The sequence below is a fragment of the Sciurus carolinensis genome, chromosome 10, assembly GCF_902686445.1.
Source record: "Sciurus carolinensis chromosome 10, mSciCar1.2, whole genome shotgun sequence".
NCBI lineage: Eukaryota > Metazoa > Chordata > Mammalia > Rodentia > Sciuridae > Sciurus > Sciurus carolinensis.
Genome location: NC_062222.1, coordinates 86,208,490 through 86,224,358, shown reverse-complemented (window position 1 = coordinate 86,224,358; position 15,869 = coordinate 86,208,490). Strand labels below are relative to the sequence as shown.

At 34.8% G+C, this 15,869-nt stretch overlaps 1 protein-coding gene across 1 annotated transcript in view; it reads right to left on the bottom strand.

Annotated features, from left to right (window-relative positions):
• Positions 1 to 1,973: 1,973 nt before the first annotated feature.
• LOC124995015 (transmembrane protease serine 11E-like) overlaps positions 1,974 to 15,869 on the bottom strand; it is a 47,332-nt gene continuing 33,436 nt past the window's right edge. The window contains exon 10 of the mRNA XM_047567399.1: positions 1,974 to 2,276. Coding sequence (XP_047423355.1) covers positions 2,115 to 2,276 — 162 coding nt within the window. The 3' untranslated portion in view covers positions 1,974 to 2,114. The remainder of the gene's footprint in view (positions 2,277 to 15,869) is intronic.

Genomic DNA, 15,869 nt, shown 5'->3' with positions numbered 1-15,869 from the left:
AGATCCAAACCTCTATTTCTCAAATTTCTTGCAAAAGGAAATGCCAAAAATATTTTTCTGAGTAATGTAATGCCATTATAAAATTAAACGCCTAAACTTTCTCTTTAATTTAAATCCCTTCAAGTTTGTTTGCAGAAGGAATTTCTCAAATCATTATCATATATTTTATTTTAGTTTGGAATCTAACACATAGAAATGTAGAAAATACTAATAAAGATGCCAGTTTAAAGGAGCAATTTATAAATTCACTTGCAAGGATTATATTACTTGTTTTTGCAAGACCCTTATTTGGAATTTTGACTACAGTTTTCATTATTACTTGAAGGTACAGACATCCCTAAATCCAAATGTCCTTCTTCCCCCTTATCTTCCCATAGCTTGAGGGTGCCACTTAGTAGCCCAACTTCAGAATATACGTGGAGAATCAATTTTTTAGGGATTACTGAAAGTAATTTAGTTTGAAATGTACTTATATCTTGCATAAAATTCATCATTTTCCTCAAATTTTTCCCAAAATACTTTGTTATATGGAACAAAATGGTTTACACAAAATATATAACACTATCATGTTGATTTTCATATCTTATTTTATTTCATATCTTATTTTAGAGACAAGTTCCTAAATTTTATCATCTCATATGACAATGTTATTTGGGTTGATAAAAATCAAATTTTTCCTGCTGATATTCTTTTTCAAAGTGGCTATTGTACAATACAAAGTGTATGTTCCGTATACATTGAGGAAAGGGTAACAGAAGACTCAGCACAATCTCATCATTAACAAATCACATGTCCTCATTTCAATATGGTCTAGATTATTGGAATGTGTGTCTTTAAAGGCTCAGTAACAATTACCAAAACTAGTGTTGTGAAGGTGGCCAATATTAGGCTTTCGTCTTCAGTCTTATATCCAGGCAACTAGTAATTCAGTGCTATATTAGATGTAGCAAGAAGGCAACTTCAGAATGTCTTCCCTATGATATCCTCCCATCTCAGCCCAGATGAGTTGAGCAGGGCCACTAGTCATGCCAACACTGGAAACAACAGCAGAGGAAGCATATATGCAATCATCTCAAAATGGAGAACAGAGCCCCAGTTTCAGGTACATGACTACAGCTATACAGTAATGCCCAGGTTTTATTCCCTTCAAGGTGAAGGCACTTGATGATCTCATTCAGTCAATGCCATTTTAGCCAATAGTTTAGTCTGGTTCTTTCTTCATTCCCTCTTGTTCAACCACATAATGATTTCAATACATAAGCTATGCCAATTTTTCTCAAATGAATTTTCATTCTAGCCTCAAATTTTAAAGTTTATTTCAGTGAATTTACTAACAATATGTTCCCCATCTTCCATTTCTTCATGGATTAATATACAGTCAAGCAAATAGGTGATTCATTTATTTCACTATTATTATGTCAATATCTTCAACAGTGCAATATTAAATAAATACTGTTCACTTTAACTTGTTCAGAACATTAGAGAAAGTTTGTGTAATTATTGTAAGTCACAAGGAAACAGAATATTCTCATTTTTATCTTTGTGGTTGTTTGAAAATAAAAATAAAGCTCTTTTTTGGTTTCTCTCTATATTTCTTAGTTTCCTTTTTTTCTCCATCTTTAAGAGTTGAATAGTCTGCTGTTTCTCTTTGATTGATCTTCTTTAACAAATATGAACATTTACCACAATCCATAAAGAAAAAACAATACTTATTTTTGTATACATAAAAATGTAGGGTTTTTTTCCTTTTTATATTTTCTTCCATTCTTTATCACATACAATGAAAGTGGGAATTTTTTCCAATGAGAGAAGTTGAAGAAATGAACAGGATTACTTCAAATTGTTTACATGCACAAGAAATTTATGTTAATAAATCAAAATTTTGAGGATAGAAACCTACAAAACAAATGAATGCAGGTTGAGCAGAGTTCATCTGGTAGAATAAAAGATGCTCAGGTGTGGAGCAGAGGTAGGAAGGAAATATATGCATCAGTTTAAGGAGTCGGGTCAGATTCTGGTGATTTGTAAGGCTTTTGTAGTTCTGTAATTCTGTAATTCTCTAAGAATGGTCTATATACACAAAACAATGTTTCATTTCACTGGACTCTTCTCTCTTAGATACCAGTTTTGGAAGTGATCCAGTCCCGGAAGGCAGTGACTCTTGTGTAAACACCGGGCTTATTGGGTTGTCCACACTCATATCCCCAGCTTACTATTCCAGCAAGGTACCAAATATCTCTAGCATCTGATCCAACCAATGGTCCTCCAGAGTCACCCTGAAGGAAAAGATAGAGATTAGCAATTCATAATCCAGTTCATTACAGAGGAATTTTTAAAAAAATTTTTCTAAGTCAAGAATGTATGAAAGTGGTGATTTTCAAAGGTCTTCAGTGTGTTCTAACACCAGTGACTCCCCTGTGTCAGGTATTCACGCAGAGGAAGAATCCCAATGCCTGGGAAATTGGCTTAACCTGGAGATTCAGACATTGAGACAGAAGGCTTTCAAGAACAGTGCTTTTAACATCTGACAAAATAACTCCCAGTAAAAGTTGCCCATGTATTCATGTGGCTTAACTCCCGCAAAAGTGTGAGCAGTTAATTACTGATCAGAAGGGCAGGTATTAGAGTCAGTAGTGCAAATTTGGGCTTTCTAAGCTGACTCAGACCTCTGATTTACTTGTTAATTATTATTTATTTATTAAAAATATTATTTATATTATTATTATTTATTATTTATGAAAATTAAGACAGTGAATGTAAAATGTTTAGCCTAGCACAAAGCAGAACCTAGGAAACTCACATATAAAACCACAAATACCAATTGTTCATATTTTACTAACCCCAAAAGTCTATTTCTCTACACAGATCATCAAAACAAGGTATTGGCTGACCATTTTTCAAGAACCTGGGCCTCCAGGTACTGACCACTCATAAGGTTAGGATTGTATGAAGCTCTTAATTAAAACACTTTATTTCATTACTTTGTGTAATACTTGCAACATAGCACAGAGTTAGTTTCCATTTTCTTCAGTTAATCAATAAGGAAAATGAAGCACAGAAAAATTAAGTATTTGCTGAAATCAAAGGTAAAAAATGCAAGTTATGCAACTTGAACTGGAGTTCATAGCAATCCAACTCAGAAGATTATGTTTTCTCCTGCTACATGTTACTAATTTCCTTGTGATTTTCTTTTTATCCTTTAAAATACTAGCTAAAATAATAAAATATTTGAAATAATGTGTTTGTAATTTTAAATCAATTAGCCAATAAGTATTTCCTGATACCCTCATATGTTGTAGAAGATATAAAAAGAGTATAAACACATGAAATTTGCCTTCAAGGAGCCTGAGATATGCTTCTGGAAATAAGATGTACCACATAAAGACATTTAAAAATACATAATTTTAGCCAGGTGTGGTAGGACAGGCCTGTAATCTCAGTGGCTCAGGAGGATCTTGAGTTCAAAATCAACCTCAGCAACTTAGCGAGACCCTAAGCAACTTAAGGAGATTCTGCCTCCAAATAAAAATGAAAAAAAGGGCTGTGGATGTGGCTCAGAAGTTAAGCATCTCTAGATTTAATCCCTGGGACCAATAAATATATAAATAATTTTAATAATAAGACTAGGGGCTGGGGAGATAGTTCAATTGGTAGAGTGCTTGCCTTGCAAGTACAAGGTCCTGAGTTCAATTCCCAGCACCACAAAATAATAATAATAATAATAATAATAATAATAATAATAATAAAACTAAAACCTATATACAGGGCTGGGATTGTGGCTTAGTGGTAGAGTACTTGCCTAGTATGTGTGAGGCTCTGGGTTCAACTTTCAGCACCACATATAAATAAATAAAATAAAAGTTCATTGACAGCTAGAAATATATTTTTAAAAACCTAATACAGACAGAGAAGATTGGGAGGAAGAAATAGAATATGCCAGAGACAAAATCAGCTTACGTAATAGGAATAAAGGAGTCTGAAACTGCAGTAAGTTTAAAGAAGGGAGCTATGTATTTAAAAGTATTACAAGCTGCTGAATAAGGTGAAGTCCTGCTTGTATCAGAGAAAGAGATAGTCTTTTCTAGTAATACTAGTTAGCTGACATGTGACTACAGATTAGAGGAGTTATGTTAGGATAAGATGGAAGTTGTGATGGTTTATATGTTTCCTTAGGCAGGGGAGACAGAATAATAGGAATAATAGTAAACTCTTGAGAAGAAAAGGAAAAAGTTCTCAGTTTGGCTAATGCACAGACATAAGTCTTCGGAGTTTTATTTTAAGAAAAGCGGGGGTTTTCACCCTTATATCAGATAAAGTGGACTTCAAGCCAAAGTTAGTCAGAAGGGATAAAGAAGGACATTTCATACTGCTTAAGGGAACTATAAATCAGAAAGACATAATGATAGTAAATATTTATGCCCCAAACAATGGTGCATTCATGTACATCAAACAAATCCTTCTCAATTCCAGGAATCAAATAGACCACAACACAATAATTCTGGGTGACTTTAACACACTGCTGTCACCACTGGATAGATCTTCCAAACAAAAACTCAACAAAGAAACCACAGAACTCAATAACACAATCAATAACTTAGACTTAACAGACATATATAGAATATTCCATCCATTGACGAGTGAATATACTTTCTTCTCAGCAGCACATGGATCCTTCTCTAAAATAGACCATATGTTATGCCACAAGGCAGCTGTTAGTAAATGCAAAAAAATAGAGATACTACCTTGTGTTCTATCAGATCATAATGGAATGAAATTAGAAATGAATGACAAAATAAAAAACAGAAATTACTTCAACACCTGGAGAATAAGTAATACACTGTTGAATGAAGCATGGATAACAGAAAGCATCAGGGAGGAGAAAAAAAAAATTAGAGGTAAATGAGAATGACGATACAACATGTCAAAATCTCTGAGACACTATGAAAGCAGTACTAAGAGGAAAATTCTTGCATGAAGTGCATTCAAGAGAAGAATAAAAAGTCAACAACTGAATGACTTAACATTACATCTCAAAGCCATAGAAAAAGAACAGAATAACACCAAAAGTAGTCGAAGACAGGAAATAATTAAAATCAAAGCTGAAATCAATGAAATTTGAAACAAAAGAAACAATTCAAAAATTTGATAAAACAAAAAGTTGGTTCTTTGAAAAAGTAAACAAAATAGATAAGCCCTTAGCCACACTAACAAAGAGAAGGAGAGAGAAAACTCAAATTACTAAAATCCATGATGAAAAAGGAAATGTCATAACAGCCACCACTGAAATACATAATATAATGAGAAGCTACTTTGAAAATCTATACTCCAACAAAATATAAAATATTGAAGACAGCAACAAATTTCTAGAGATATATGATCCTCCCAAACTGAACCAGGAGGACATACACAATTTAAATAGATCAATTTCAAGCAATGAAATAGAAGAAGCATCAAAAGCCTACCAGCCAAGAAAAGCCCAGGACCAGACAGATTCTCAGCTGAGTTTTACAAGACCTTCAAAGAAAAACTCATTCCAATACTCCTCAAAGTATTCCAGGAAATAAAAAATGAGGGAAACCTTCCAAACTTATTCTATGAAGCTAGAATCGCCCTAATACCCAAACCAGACAAAGACACATGAAGGAAAGAAAATTTTAGACTGCTATCTCTGATGAATATAGATGCAAAACTCCTTAACAAAATTCTGGCAAATCGCATACAAATACATATTAAGAAGATAGTGCACCACCATCAAGTGGGGTTTATCCCCAGGATGCAAGGTTGGTTCAACATCTGGAAATCAATAAATATAATTCATCACATCAATAGACTTAAGGTTAAGAATCATACGATTATTTCAATTAATTTGACAAAATGCAACAGTCTTTTATGCTCAAAACACTAGAAAAAATAGGGTTAGTAGGAACATGCCTCAACATTGTAAAGGTTATTTATGCTGAGCCCATGAACAACATCATTTCTTTTTTTTTTTTTTTTTTTTTTTTTTGAACAACATCATTTCTAATGGAGAAAAACTGAAAGAATTCCCTTTAAAAATTGGCATTTTAAAGGGACAGGGATGCCCTCTTTCACCACTTCTATTCAACATTGTCCTTGAAACCCTACCCAGAGCAATTAGACAGACCAAAGAAATTAAAGGAATACGAATAGGAAAAGAAGAACTCGAGCTGTCACTGTTTGCTGATGACATGATTCTATATTTAGAGGATTCAAAAAACTCCACAAGAAAACTTCTAGAACTCATAAATGAATTCGGCAAAATAGCAGACTATAAAATCAACATGCACAAATCTAAAGCATTTTTACTCATAAGCAATGAAACATCTGAAAGGGAAATGAGGAAAACAACTCTGTTCACAATAACCTCAAAAAAATAAAACACTTGGGAATCAATCTAACCAAAGAGGTGAAAGATCTCTACATTGAAAACTACAGAACATTAAAGAAAGAAATTGAGGAAGACCTTAGAAGACGGAAAGATCTCCCATGTTCTTGGTTAGGCAGAATTAATATTATCAAAATGACCATATATCCAAAGGTGCTATACAGATTCAGTGCAATTCCAATTAAAATCCCAATGACATTCCTCATAGAAATAGAGCAAGCAATCATGAAATTCATCTGGAAGAACAAAAGACCCAGAACAGCCAAAATAATCCTGGGCAAGAAGAGTGATGCAGGAGATATCACAACACAAGATCTTAAACTCTACTATAGAGCAATAGTAACAAAAACAGCATGGTATTGGCACCAAAATAGACAGGTAGACCAATGGAAAAGAAAACAAGACACAGAGACATACCCACATAAGTACAGTTATCTCATACTAGACAAAGGTGACAAAAACTTAAAATGGAGAAAAGATAGCCTCTTCAACAAATGGTGCTGGCAAAACTGGAAATCCATATGCAGTAAAATGAAATTAAACCCCTATCTCTCACCCTGTACAAAACTCAACTCAAAATGGATCAAGGATCTAGTAATTAGACCTGAGACCCTTCACCAAACAGAAGAAAAAGTAGGCCTGAATCTCCATCATGTTGGCTTAGGACCAGACTTCCTTAAGATCCCCATAGCACAAGAAATAAAAGCAAGAATCAATAAATAGGACAGATTCAAACTAAAAAGTTTTTTCTCAGTAAAGGTTACAATCAATAATGTGAAAAGAGGGCCTACAAAGTGGGAGAAAATCTTTCCCACACACACCTCAGACAGTGCTCTAATCTCCAAAGTTTATAAATAACTTAAAAAAACTTTACACCAAAGATACAAAGAACCAATCAATAAATGGGCTAAGGAACTGGGCAGATATTTCATAGAAGAAGATATATGGGTGGTCAACAAACATATGAAAAAGTGCTCATTATCTCTAGTAATTAGAGAAATGCAAATTAAAACCACCCTAAGATTTCATCTAACTACAATGAGAATGGCTATTATCAAGAACACAAACAATAATAGATGTTGGTGTGGATGTGGGGGAAAAAGGCACACTCATACGTTGCTGGTGGAGTTGCAAATTGGTGCAGCCACTCTGGAAAGCAGTATGGAGATTCCTCAGAAAATTTGGAATGAACCCACCATTTGACCCAGCAATCCCACTCCTTGGCCTATACCCAAAGGACTTAAAATCAGCATACTACAGTGACGCAGCCACATCAACATTCATAGCAGCTCAATTCACAATAGCTAGATTGTGGAACCAACTGAGATGCCTTTCAGTTGATGACTAGATAAAGAAACTGTGGTATATATACAGAATGGAATATTACTTGGCCATAAGGAAGAATAAAATTATGGCATTTGCTGGTAAATGGATGAAGTTGGAAAATATCATGCTAAGTGAAATAGGCCAAGCAAAGTCCAAATGTTTTCTCTGATAAGTGGATGACGATATATAAGAGGGGGGTGGCGGGGGGGGTAAGAGAGGAATGAAGGAACTTTGGATGGTGTAGAGGAAAATGGGGTGAGAAGAGGTGGGGGATGGAAAGATAGTAGAATGAAACAAACAGTATTACCCTATGTATATGTATGATTACATGAATGGTGTGAATCTATATTGTATGCAACCATAGAAATGAAAAGTTGTACCCTATTTGTGGATAATGAATCAAAATGCAGTCTATAAAAAAAAGAATGTAAATAAATAAATAAATAAATAAATTCCCCCTGTTCCACCTGAATGATATCAGCAGAAGCTAAGGTATGTATGCAGTCCCAATTCATACACTTTTTAATAAAATAACATCTAGCTCAATAAATAAATAAATATGATTAATCTGCAAAAAAGGAAATCAAGAGTGCCTGTACCCAGGTGCTCCCTCCCCAAAGAGATGCATTCCAGAGTTGTGTAGTTCTTGGGTCCTAGCAGCCTGTACTTCCTCCTCTGCTCAGGCCTCAGGAACAGTAAGTCAGTATTTCCATTGTATTATTTTTGTACATTTTTAACATCCCCAGTCAACCACCAGCCCCTAGTCATTCTGTCTGTCAAGTTACTTTTCAAGGTATCAATATTTAGTTTTGTTAATGCTCCAGTTACAAAACTGCAAAATCTTTGAAGGATCTACCTCTAGTTCTTTTTTTCTCACAAACTTTATTTTTCCTATAAATCCTGTCATTTTTAGTAAACAGTTAAGTGAGAAACAGAACAGGGAGTATATTAAGGAAGGCACATGTTATAACAAAAACTTAAAAAGAAGTCAAATCACTATCAGGTGCCAGTGTTGTACTAAAGAACTTTTGAGAATGTTGTGAATATTCTATATCTTACTTGTAAAGTTGGTTACATAAGCATACATTTATCAAAACTGATCTGACACTTAAAATAGGTGCTTTGATTGTAAGTAAATCCTAATGCCATTAACATTGATTTTAGAGACAGCAGACACAGTCTTACCCTGTGATAAAATATTTAAGATATTAAAAAATATTAAGATGCCTTTAAAAAAGTCATCAGGAGGTAAATAAAAAAGTCATCAGGAGGTAAAAATGAAGAAATAGATTAGATTGTTAATAGAAAGAATAGAGATGAAAGAAACAAACTATATTATAATGTGAAAAAATATTCTAGAACTTAATTATGAAAGAGTAAGACACTAAGAATAGTGACTCATAATGACAAAAGTGAGAAACTTAAAAATGTAAAATCAGTTAGCATTTCATAATGCCTCTTGAATCTGAACAGAAACACATACAAATTTTTATCTAATACTATAAACTTAAAACATGTAAATGGAAATGGCTTTGGAGTAGGTGAAAATGTGAGACCAAACTTGGAGAACAGTTAAATTCTGAAGATGTGAATTTGGAAATCACTAAAGGGGCCACTGAATTCAAAGAAAAGATGGTTTCTTTGGGTGAGAATAAATAAAACAATAAAAAGATATTTTAATCTGAGACCTGAAACTTGAGGCTTACAGAGAGGGAGATAAAGATGGACCAAAGGAGGGAACCAGAGACAAGTAGTTGTAGAAAGAGGAAATCAGTATATTTCAGGATCATGGAACCCAAAGAAGGATCATGACTTAATAAAGAAGAGGTAGCCGAACACCACTGAGATCAGAAAGAGCAAACCCAAGTAAGGATCTTTGCATAGGAGGATATTAATGATTTTTTAATTTTTTTTTTTTTTTAATGCAGTGCTGGGGATTGAACCTGGGGCCTTGTGCTTGCGAGGTGAGCACCCTGCCAACTGAGCTATCTCCCCAGCCCAATATTAATGATTTTTGTTGAAATATATAAATATTCAGAACCAGGCAGGTGGAAAAACTTGTGGACACTAGACATAAAAATGAAAGAAAAAAAAAAAAGGATGTTTCCTCCAGCCATAGGAAAGTAGGATATTATAATCACAGGGCTAAATTTGGTTCATCATTTTTACTTAGCAAAATTTGGAAAGGACATCCAATTCTAACATCATTATCAAGATGGCATTTTAGAATAGAAGACATTCTCAGATGAAATTTTATGATATCTGGTGCTTACTTCAAAATAGATTTGGTATGAAGGGGTGAGAGGATTGTACTAGAATAGGTATGGATGAAATAAATTGTCCACGAATAATGGATTCCTATGGGTTCATCATGCTGTTCTTTAGATTTTTGTGTACATTTTACATTTTCATTATAAAAATTATAAAAAACTGAAAGGACATTCATACATTCTGAAATTTTTAGGAAGTTACTCTAAATGGAGACTGAGAAAATTGAATGATGATTATAAATGTGAATTACATGATGTTTTATGTAGTTCAAATAAAATTGGAGGCAAGTAGGATGAAGAGCATTAAGAGAAAAGCAGGTGTAGGATAATATCTAAACAACGATTTTCTGACGGGTGAAGAAGACAAAAAAAATGCAGGTGACTCTCATTATTCACAGTAGTTGTGTTCTATCAAGTCATCACAAACTGTGAATTAATAGCTATTGATCACTGATCCCAGAAGAAATACAGTTAGTTTTCCAGGAACTTATGGTTCCACGTATTTGCCCACTGATGAACACATAACCATGTTTTATATGTATTTCTGTTTAAGAAAAGATATCTTATATATATATAATGTTGATTCCTTAACGCTGAACTCACAGTTAACACTACTCTAAATCATGCCTACACAAAGCTTACCTAAAATCCATATTTTCTCTACATGGCACATCACAATCTTCACATACTACACTTCAGTACTAGATTTCAAGGCTATTTTAAACAGAAAAATCACCAGAAAAAAAGTACAAAGATACGAAAAATGTAGCACTAAACAGAACATAAAAAGGACACTTCTTTACAGAATGAAAGATGAAACAAAAAGGCACAGTGTGACCTTTTTTGACTTCATGAAGGGGAAGCACACACATTGGGTATACAAATATTTACCACTCTCCATGAATGATCATAAAAGAGCCTTGAGTATTGAGTTTGGGTTGAAATATATTTTAGTGAGTAGGTACATTTGCAAACATGGAATCTACAAATAATTAGGATTGAATGCATTTTCTAATGAATCTTTTATGTTATTATTTGATCTCATTTTGGGAGGCTGATTTACAGAATCGACTTTAATTTTCTGTAGAATGTTGTAAGGTAGGACCAAGCTACTTTGCTCCATATATTACCCTGGGACCAATTAGGGCCAGAGAGCAGAAAACTAAACACAGTGAAGTGAGTCTAATCTTTAGCATTTGCCAAGGTATAGGGAAAGGTCCACTGGATGACAGAATCTAAAGTAAAAAACTGAACATCTCTAAAATGATGAGCCCAGAGGTGAAGTTGGGAAAGGAATACATGAAGCGGGTAGTTGATTAATAGAGGAGGGAGTAAAAGCAAAAACAGACACAGTATTCATGTGAAAATGTGAGAGGAAAAGCATGAATACTTGTTTAAAAAATGGTAGAAACAAATGATATGCAATTTTACAGATTCAGATTAGAAAGCATACAGAATAATGTGGAATCTCAAGAAGCTTAGAGAGTATGTTAAAGTTTATAAAAATCACAAAATAAAAATTATAGAAGCATTTAGTGATATACCCATGGAATCACTTATTGGATCCCTCTAAGATGTTATAATGTGTACAGAGATAAGGAAGTCAACATTTTCCTATTTGCCAAAGATACAAAATTGACAGCATTAGCTTATAAAATTGAAAACAAAATCAGTGTTCAAAAAGATGTCTGTACTCAATGATAAAATTATGGCATTTGCAGGCAAATGGATGAAACTGGAGAATATCATGCTAAGTGAGATAAGCCAATCTCAAAAAACCAAAGGAAGAATGATATCGCTAATAAGTGGATGATGACACATAATGGGGGGTGGGAAGGGTTAGTGTTGGGGTTGGAGTTGGGTTTAGGGAGGGGGGCAGGAATGGAGGAAGGAAGGATTGTATAGATGGAGGGGAAGGGTGGGAGGGGAGGGGGGGAAGGGAAAAAATGGCAGAATGAATCAAACAACATTACCCTATGTAAATTTATGATTACACAAATGGTATGCCTTTACGCCATGTACAAATAGAGAAACAACATGTATCCCATTTGTTTACAATAAAAAGAAAAAAAAAAAAAAAAAAAGATGTCTGTACTCTAGACCAAGATGGAATAGACTTTCTTATCCTTTTTCCCCAAACTAAATATAGAAAAAAACTAAACAAAACAAAATAACCATGACAACATAAATACAATAAAAGCACAAAGATTCTGAAAAATAAGGCAAGTAGTTTAAGAAACTCAGAACTCAAGAAATATATAACAGTGAGTGTCCTGGATTTTCTTTTTGCTTCATATATCTTAGATTTGGAGTTGAAGAAACCTAGCAACCTGGCAACCTGCCATCAGGTGCAGATTGAAAAAAAAATAATAAAAGCCAAGAAAACTCTGCACTTTCTAGTCATTGAACCAGAAGGGAGGCAACCTGGAAAGACTGGGCAGACAGCAAAGGCCAAGTAAGGAGATCTACATGCTTCCCAGGCTATAGGAAGGCCTAGGCCTCACCACACTGATGGCAGAGTAGGCTGATAGAGAACCAGATTTTCATTACTGCCAGAGGATTAAACAGCCCTCCCCTACCTCTCCTTTGGTGGCAAATGGGGAGAACAGACTACTTCTCGGTAATAATGCGTATAACTCTCCTTCCCACTTAGGTGATGCTGACATAGTTGAGAAGGCAGAACTTTCACAGCTGTTGGGTAGTAATGAACTCCCTGCCCTGTGAAGTCATTGAAGGCCATAGCAAAGCAGTAACAAGGTGTTCCCAGTCAGAATGTTATCAGAGAAAGTGTGGCAGGGAGTCTGAGATTCTACCTTTAAGGCAACAATCGTAAGGTTAGTCCCCCAGCTGGGGGTCAAAGGAAGAAGAGTAGGGAATGAGGCAATGCCTCCCTCCACCTCTCTCACCTCTTGCCAATGCTATGTCCACAGAAGTCAGCTAAAATAGAAAATTTAATAAGCTCTGGAGTCCTACAATACTCTGCCTGAGCTCCAGTGGTTCAGTTAATGTGTGATACGTGTAGAATCATAGTAGTCAAATGTCCAGGATATATCTGAAAGTCACTCATCCTGCAAAGAACTGGGAAAATCTCAAATTTAATGAGAAAGGCAATCTACAGACAATAACAGTGAGATGATCCAGATGTTGGAATTATCTGACAAAGATTTTAAAGCAACCATCAAGAATCTCAGTGAAAAAATTACCACTATGCTTGAGAAAAATGAAAAAAGAAATCTCAGCAAAGAAACAGTAGATTAAAAAGAGATTAAAAAAAGAAAAAACAGTATAATGCTTCATGGATAGGCTTAACAGCAGGATGACAATAAGAAAGGAAAGATGCAGTGACCTGAAGGCAGAATCAAAGAAATCAACCAATCTGAATAAACAACAGAGAGAAAATGGGGTGAAAATAAAAATGAACAGATGGTCAGGAGCCTCTGAGACTATAACAAAAAATTTAACATTACTGTCATTAAAGTCCCAGAAAAAGAGGAGGAAAAAAGGTGGGGTGAAAAAAAAAGTATTCAAAGAAATAATGGCTAAATAAAAAGGAAAGAAATTCTGGCATTTTCTGATAAATGGATGGAAATGGAGAATATCATGCTAAGTGAAATAAGCCAAACTCAGAAAGTCAAAGGTCAAATATTTTCTCTCATAAGAAGAAGCTAGACTAAAATAAAGGAAAGGAGGAGGGAATGTAGGATCTCAGAAAGATAAAGAGAAGATCAGTAGTACAGAAGGAGATAGAGAGGCAGAGTGGAGGACTGGATAAGGGCAAGCAATGAAGAATAAATTCTTTAAAGATCGTATTATGGGACTGGGGTTGTGGCTCAGTGGTAGAGCGCTTGCCTAGCATAGATAAGTCATTGGGTTCAATTCTCAGCACTGCATTTAATTAATTAATTAAATGTCCATCAACAACTAAAAACATATTTTTTAAAAAATCATGTTTTGTGTGAATATAAATACAACACAGGGAACTTCACCTTTATACATAGGGAGAAACAACCAATCAAATATAAATAAATAGATGAGCAAAAGGAAGTCTAGTAAAGTAGAGGAAGGAGAGTGGGAGAGGAGAAGAAGGATGGGAGGGAAAAGGAAGAGATAATGAACTGAAATCGAATTCCATGCATGCATGAGTTTTTTGGGATAAACCCAAATACTAAGTATAATTATAAAGCCCTAATTAAAAAATAAAATAAAGTAATGACTGAAAACTTCCCAAATCTGTAAACCTACAGATTCAAAAAGCTGAGTGAAACTCAAACAGGATAAACCCAAAGAAATCCATGCCAAGACACCCAAACTTCTGAAAACTAATGACAAAGAAAACTCTTGAACATAACAAGAGAAAAACAATACCTTCATCTATAGGAAAAGAACAATTAACAGCAGCATATTCCTCCCAGAAGTCACAGAGGTCATGATTCAAATGCTGAAGGAAAATGTTATGGTTTGAATGTGGAATGTCCTCCAAAAGCTTATGCGTTAAAAGCATGATCCCCAATGCAGCAAGTTTCAGAGGTGGAGCTTCTAGGAAATGATTGGACCATGAGAACTGTAACTTTATCTGTGGAATAATCCATCTGAAGGATTGAGAGTGTGAATGAACTACTAGGTGGTAACTACAGGCAGGAGGAGCCTGGTTAGAGGAAGTAATCAAAGGGGGTGTGCCCTGGGGGTTACCTATGCCTTGCCCTCTCCTGTCTTTCTCTCTGCTTCCTAGCCACCATGAACTGAGCAGCCTTCTTCTTCCATGCCCTTTCACTGTGATTTTCTGGCTCACCTAGGACCAGAGCAATGAAGTCAGCAGATCATGGATTGGGACCTCTGCTACCCTGAGCCCAAAATAGACTTTTCCTCCTCTAAGTTGTTCTTGTCAAGTATTTTGGCCACTGGGATGAAAAGCTAACTAACAGAAAAGAACCGTCAGTCCCAAATTCTATTATCTGGAAAAACTGTGCTTAAGAAATGAAGGGAGGGGCTGGGGAGATAGCTCAGTTGGTAGAGTGCTTGCATTGTAAGCACAAGGCCCTGGGTTCGATCCCCAGCATCCCCTCCCCACAAAAAAAAAAAAAAAAGAAATGAAGGGGAAACAAAAACTTGCAGACAAAGAAAATCTAAGAGAACTGGTCGCAGTAGACCTATACTAAAATAATTGCTGAAGGGAGTTTCTAACAGAAGTGATTAAAAATAAAATAAGAAGGGTGACTTGGGAGGCTGAAATAGGAGGAATGCAAGTTTGAGGTCAGCCACAGCAACTTAGTAAGACCCTGTCTCAAAATAAAAAATGAAAAATGCTGGGATGTAGCTCAGTTGTAAGGAGTCCCTGGATTCAATCCCCAGTACCAAAAACAAACAAACAAACAACAACAAAAAAAAAAAACCCAGAAATCTTAGCAAGTCAGAAAAAAGGTAAAAACAAAAACTATGAGTAAATAAACTTTCCTTCTCTAGAGTTTTCCAGTTTTTTGGCAATTAAAGCAAAATATTCTCTGATGTGTTTCTCAACATAGGAAATTTTAATGTTTATATATAATAATATTTAATATTATAATCACAGAAGTTAAAGAGACATAAGGGAAAATATGTTTTCTACTCTATACTCCACTAAACTAATGTCAATAGCAGTACATTGTTATAAGCTACTCCTGTAAACACATAACTTAGAGGAACCACTAAAAATTTTCCAAATAGTCAAAATTGTTAATAGACAAATGAAAATGTAAATCCAGAAAAAGTTAACATATGATTTTATTTACCTAACATTCTAGAAATTACAAATGTATAGAGATGGAGGACAAATTAGAGATTGCCAGATGTTAAGGGAGGCAGAGTTAGTCATAAGGTAGATCTTTACACTG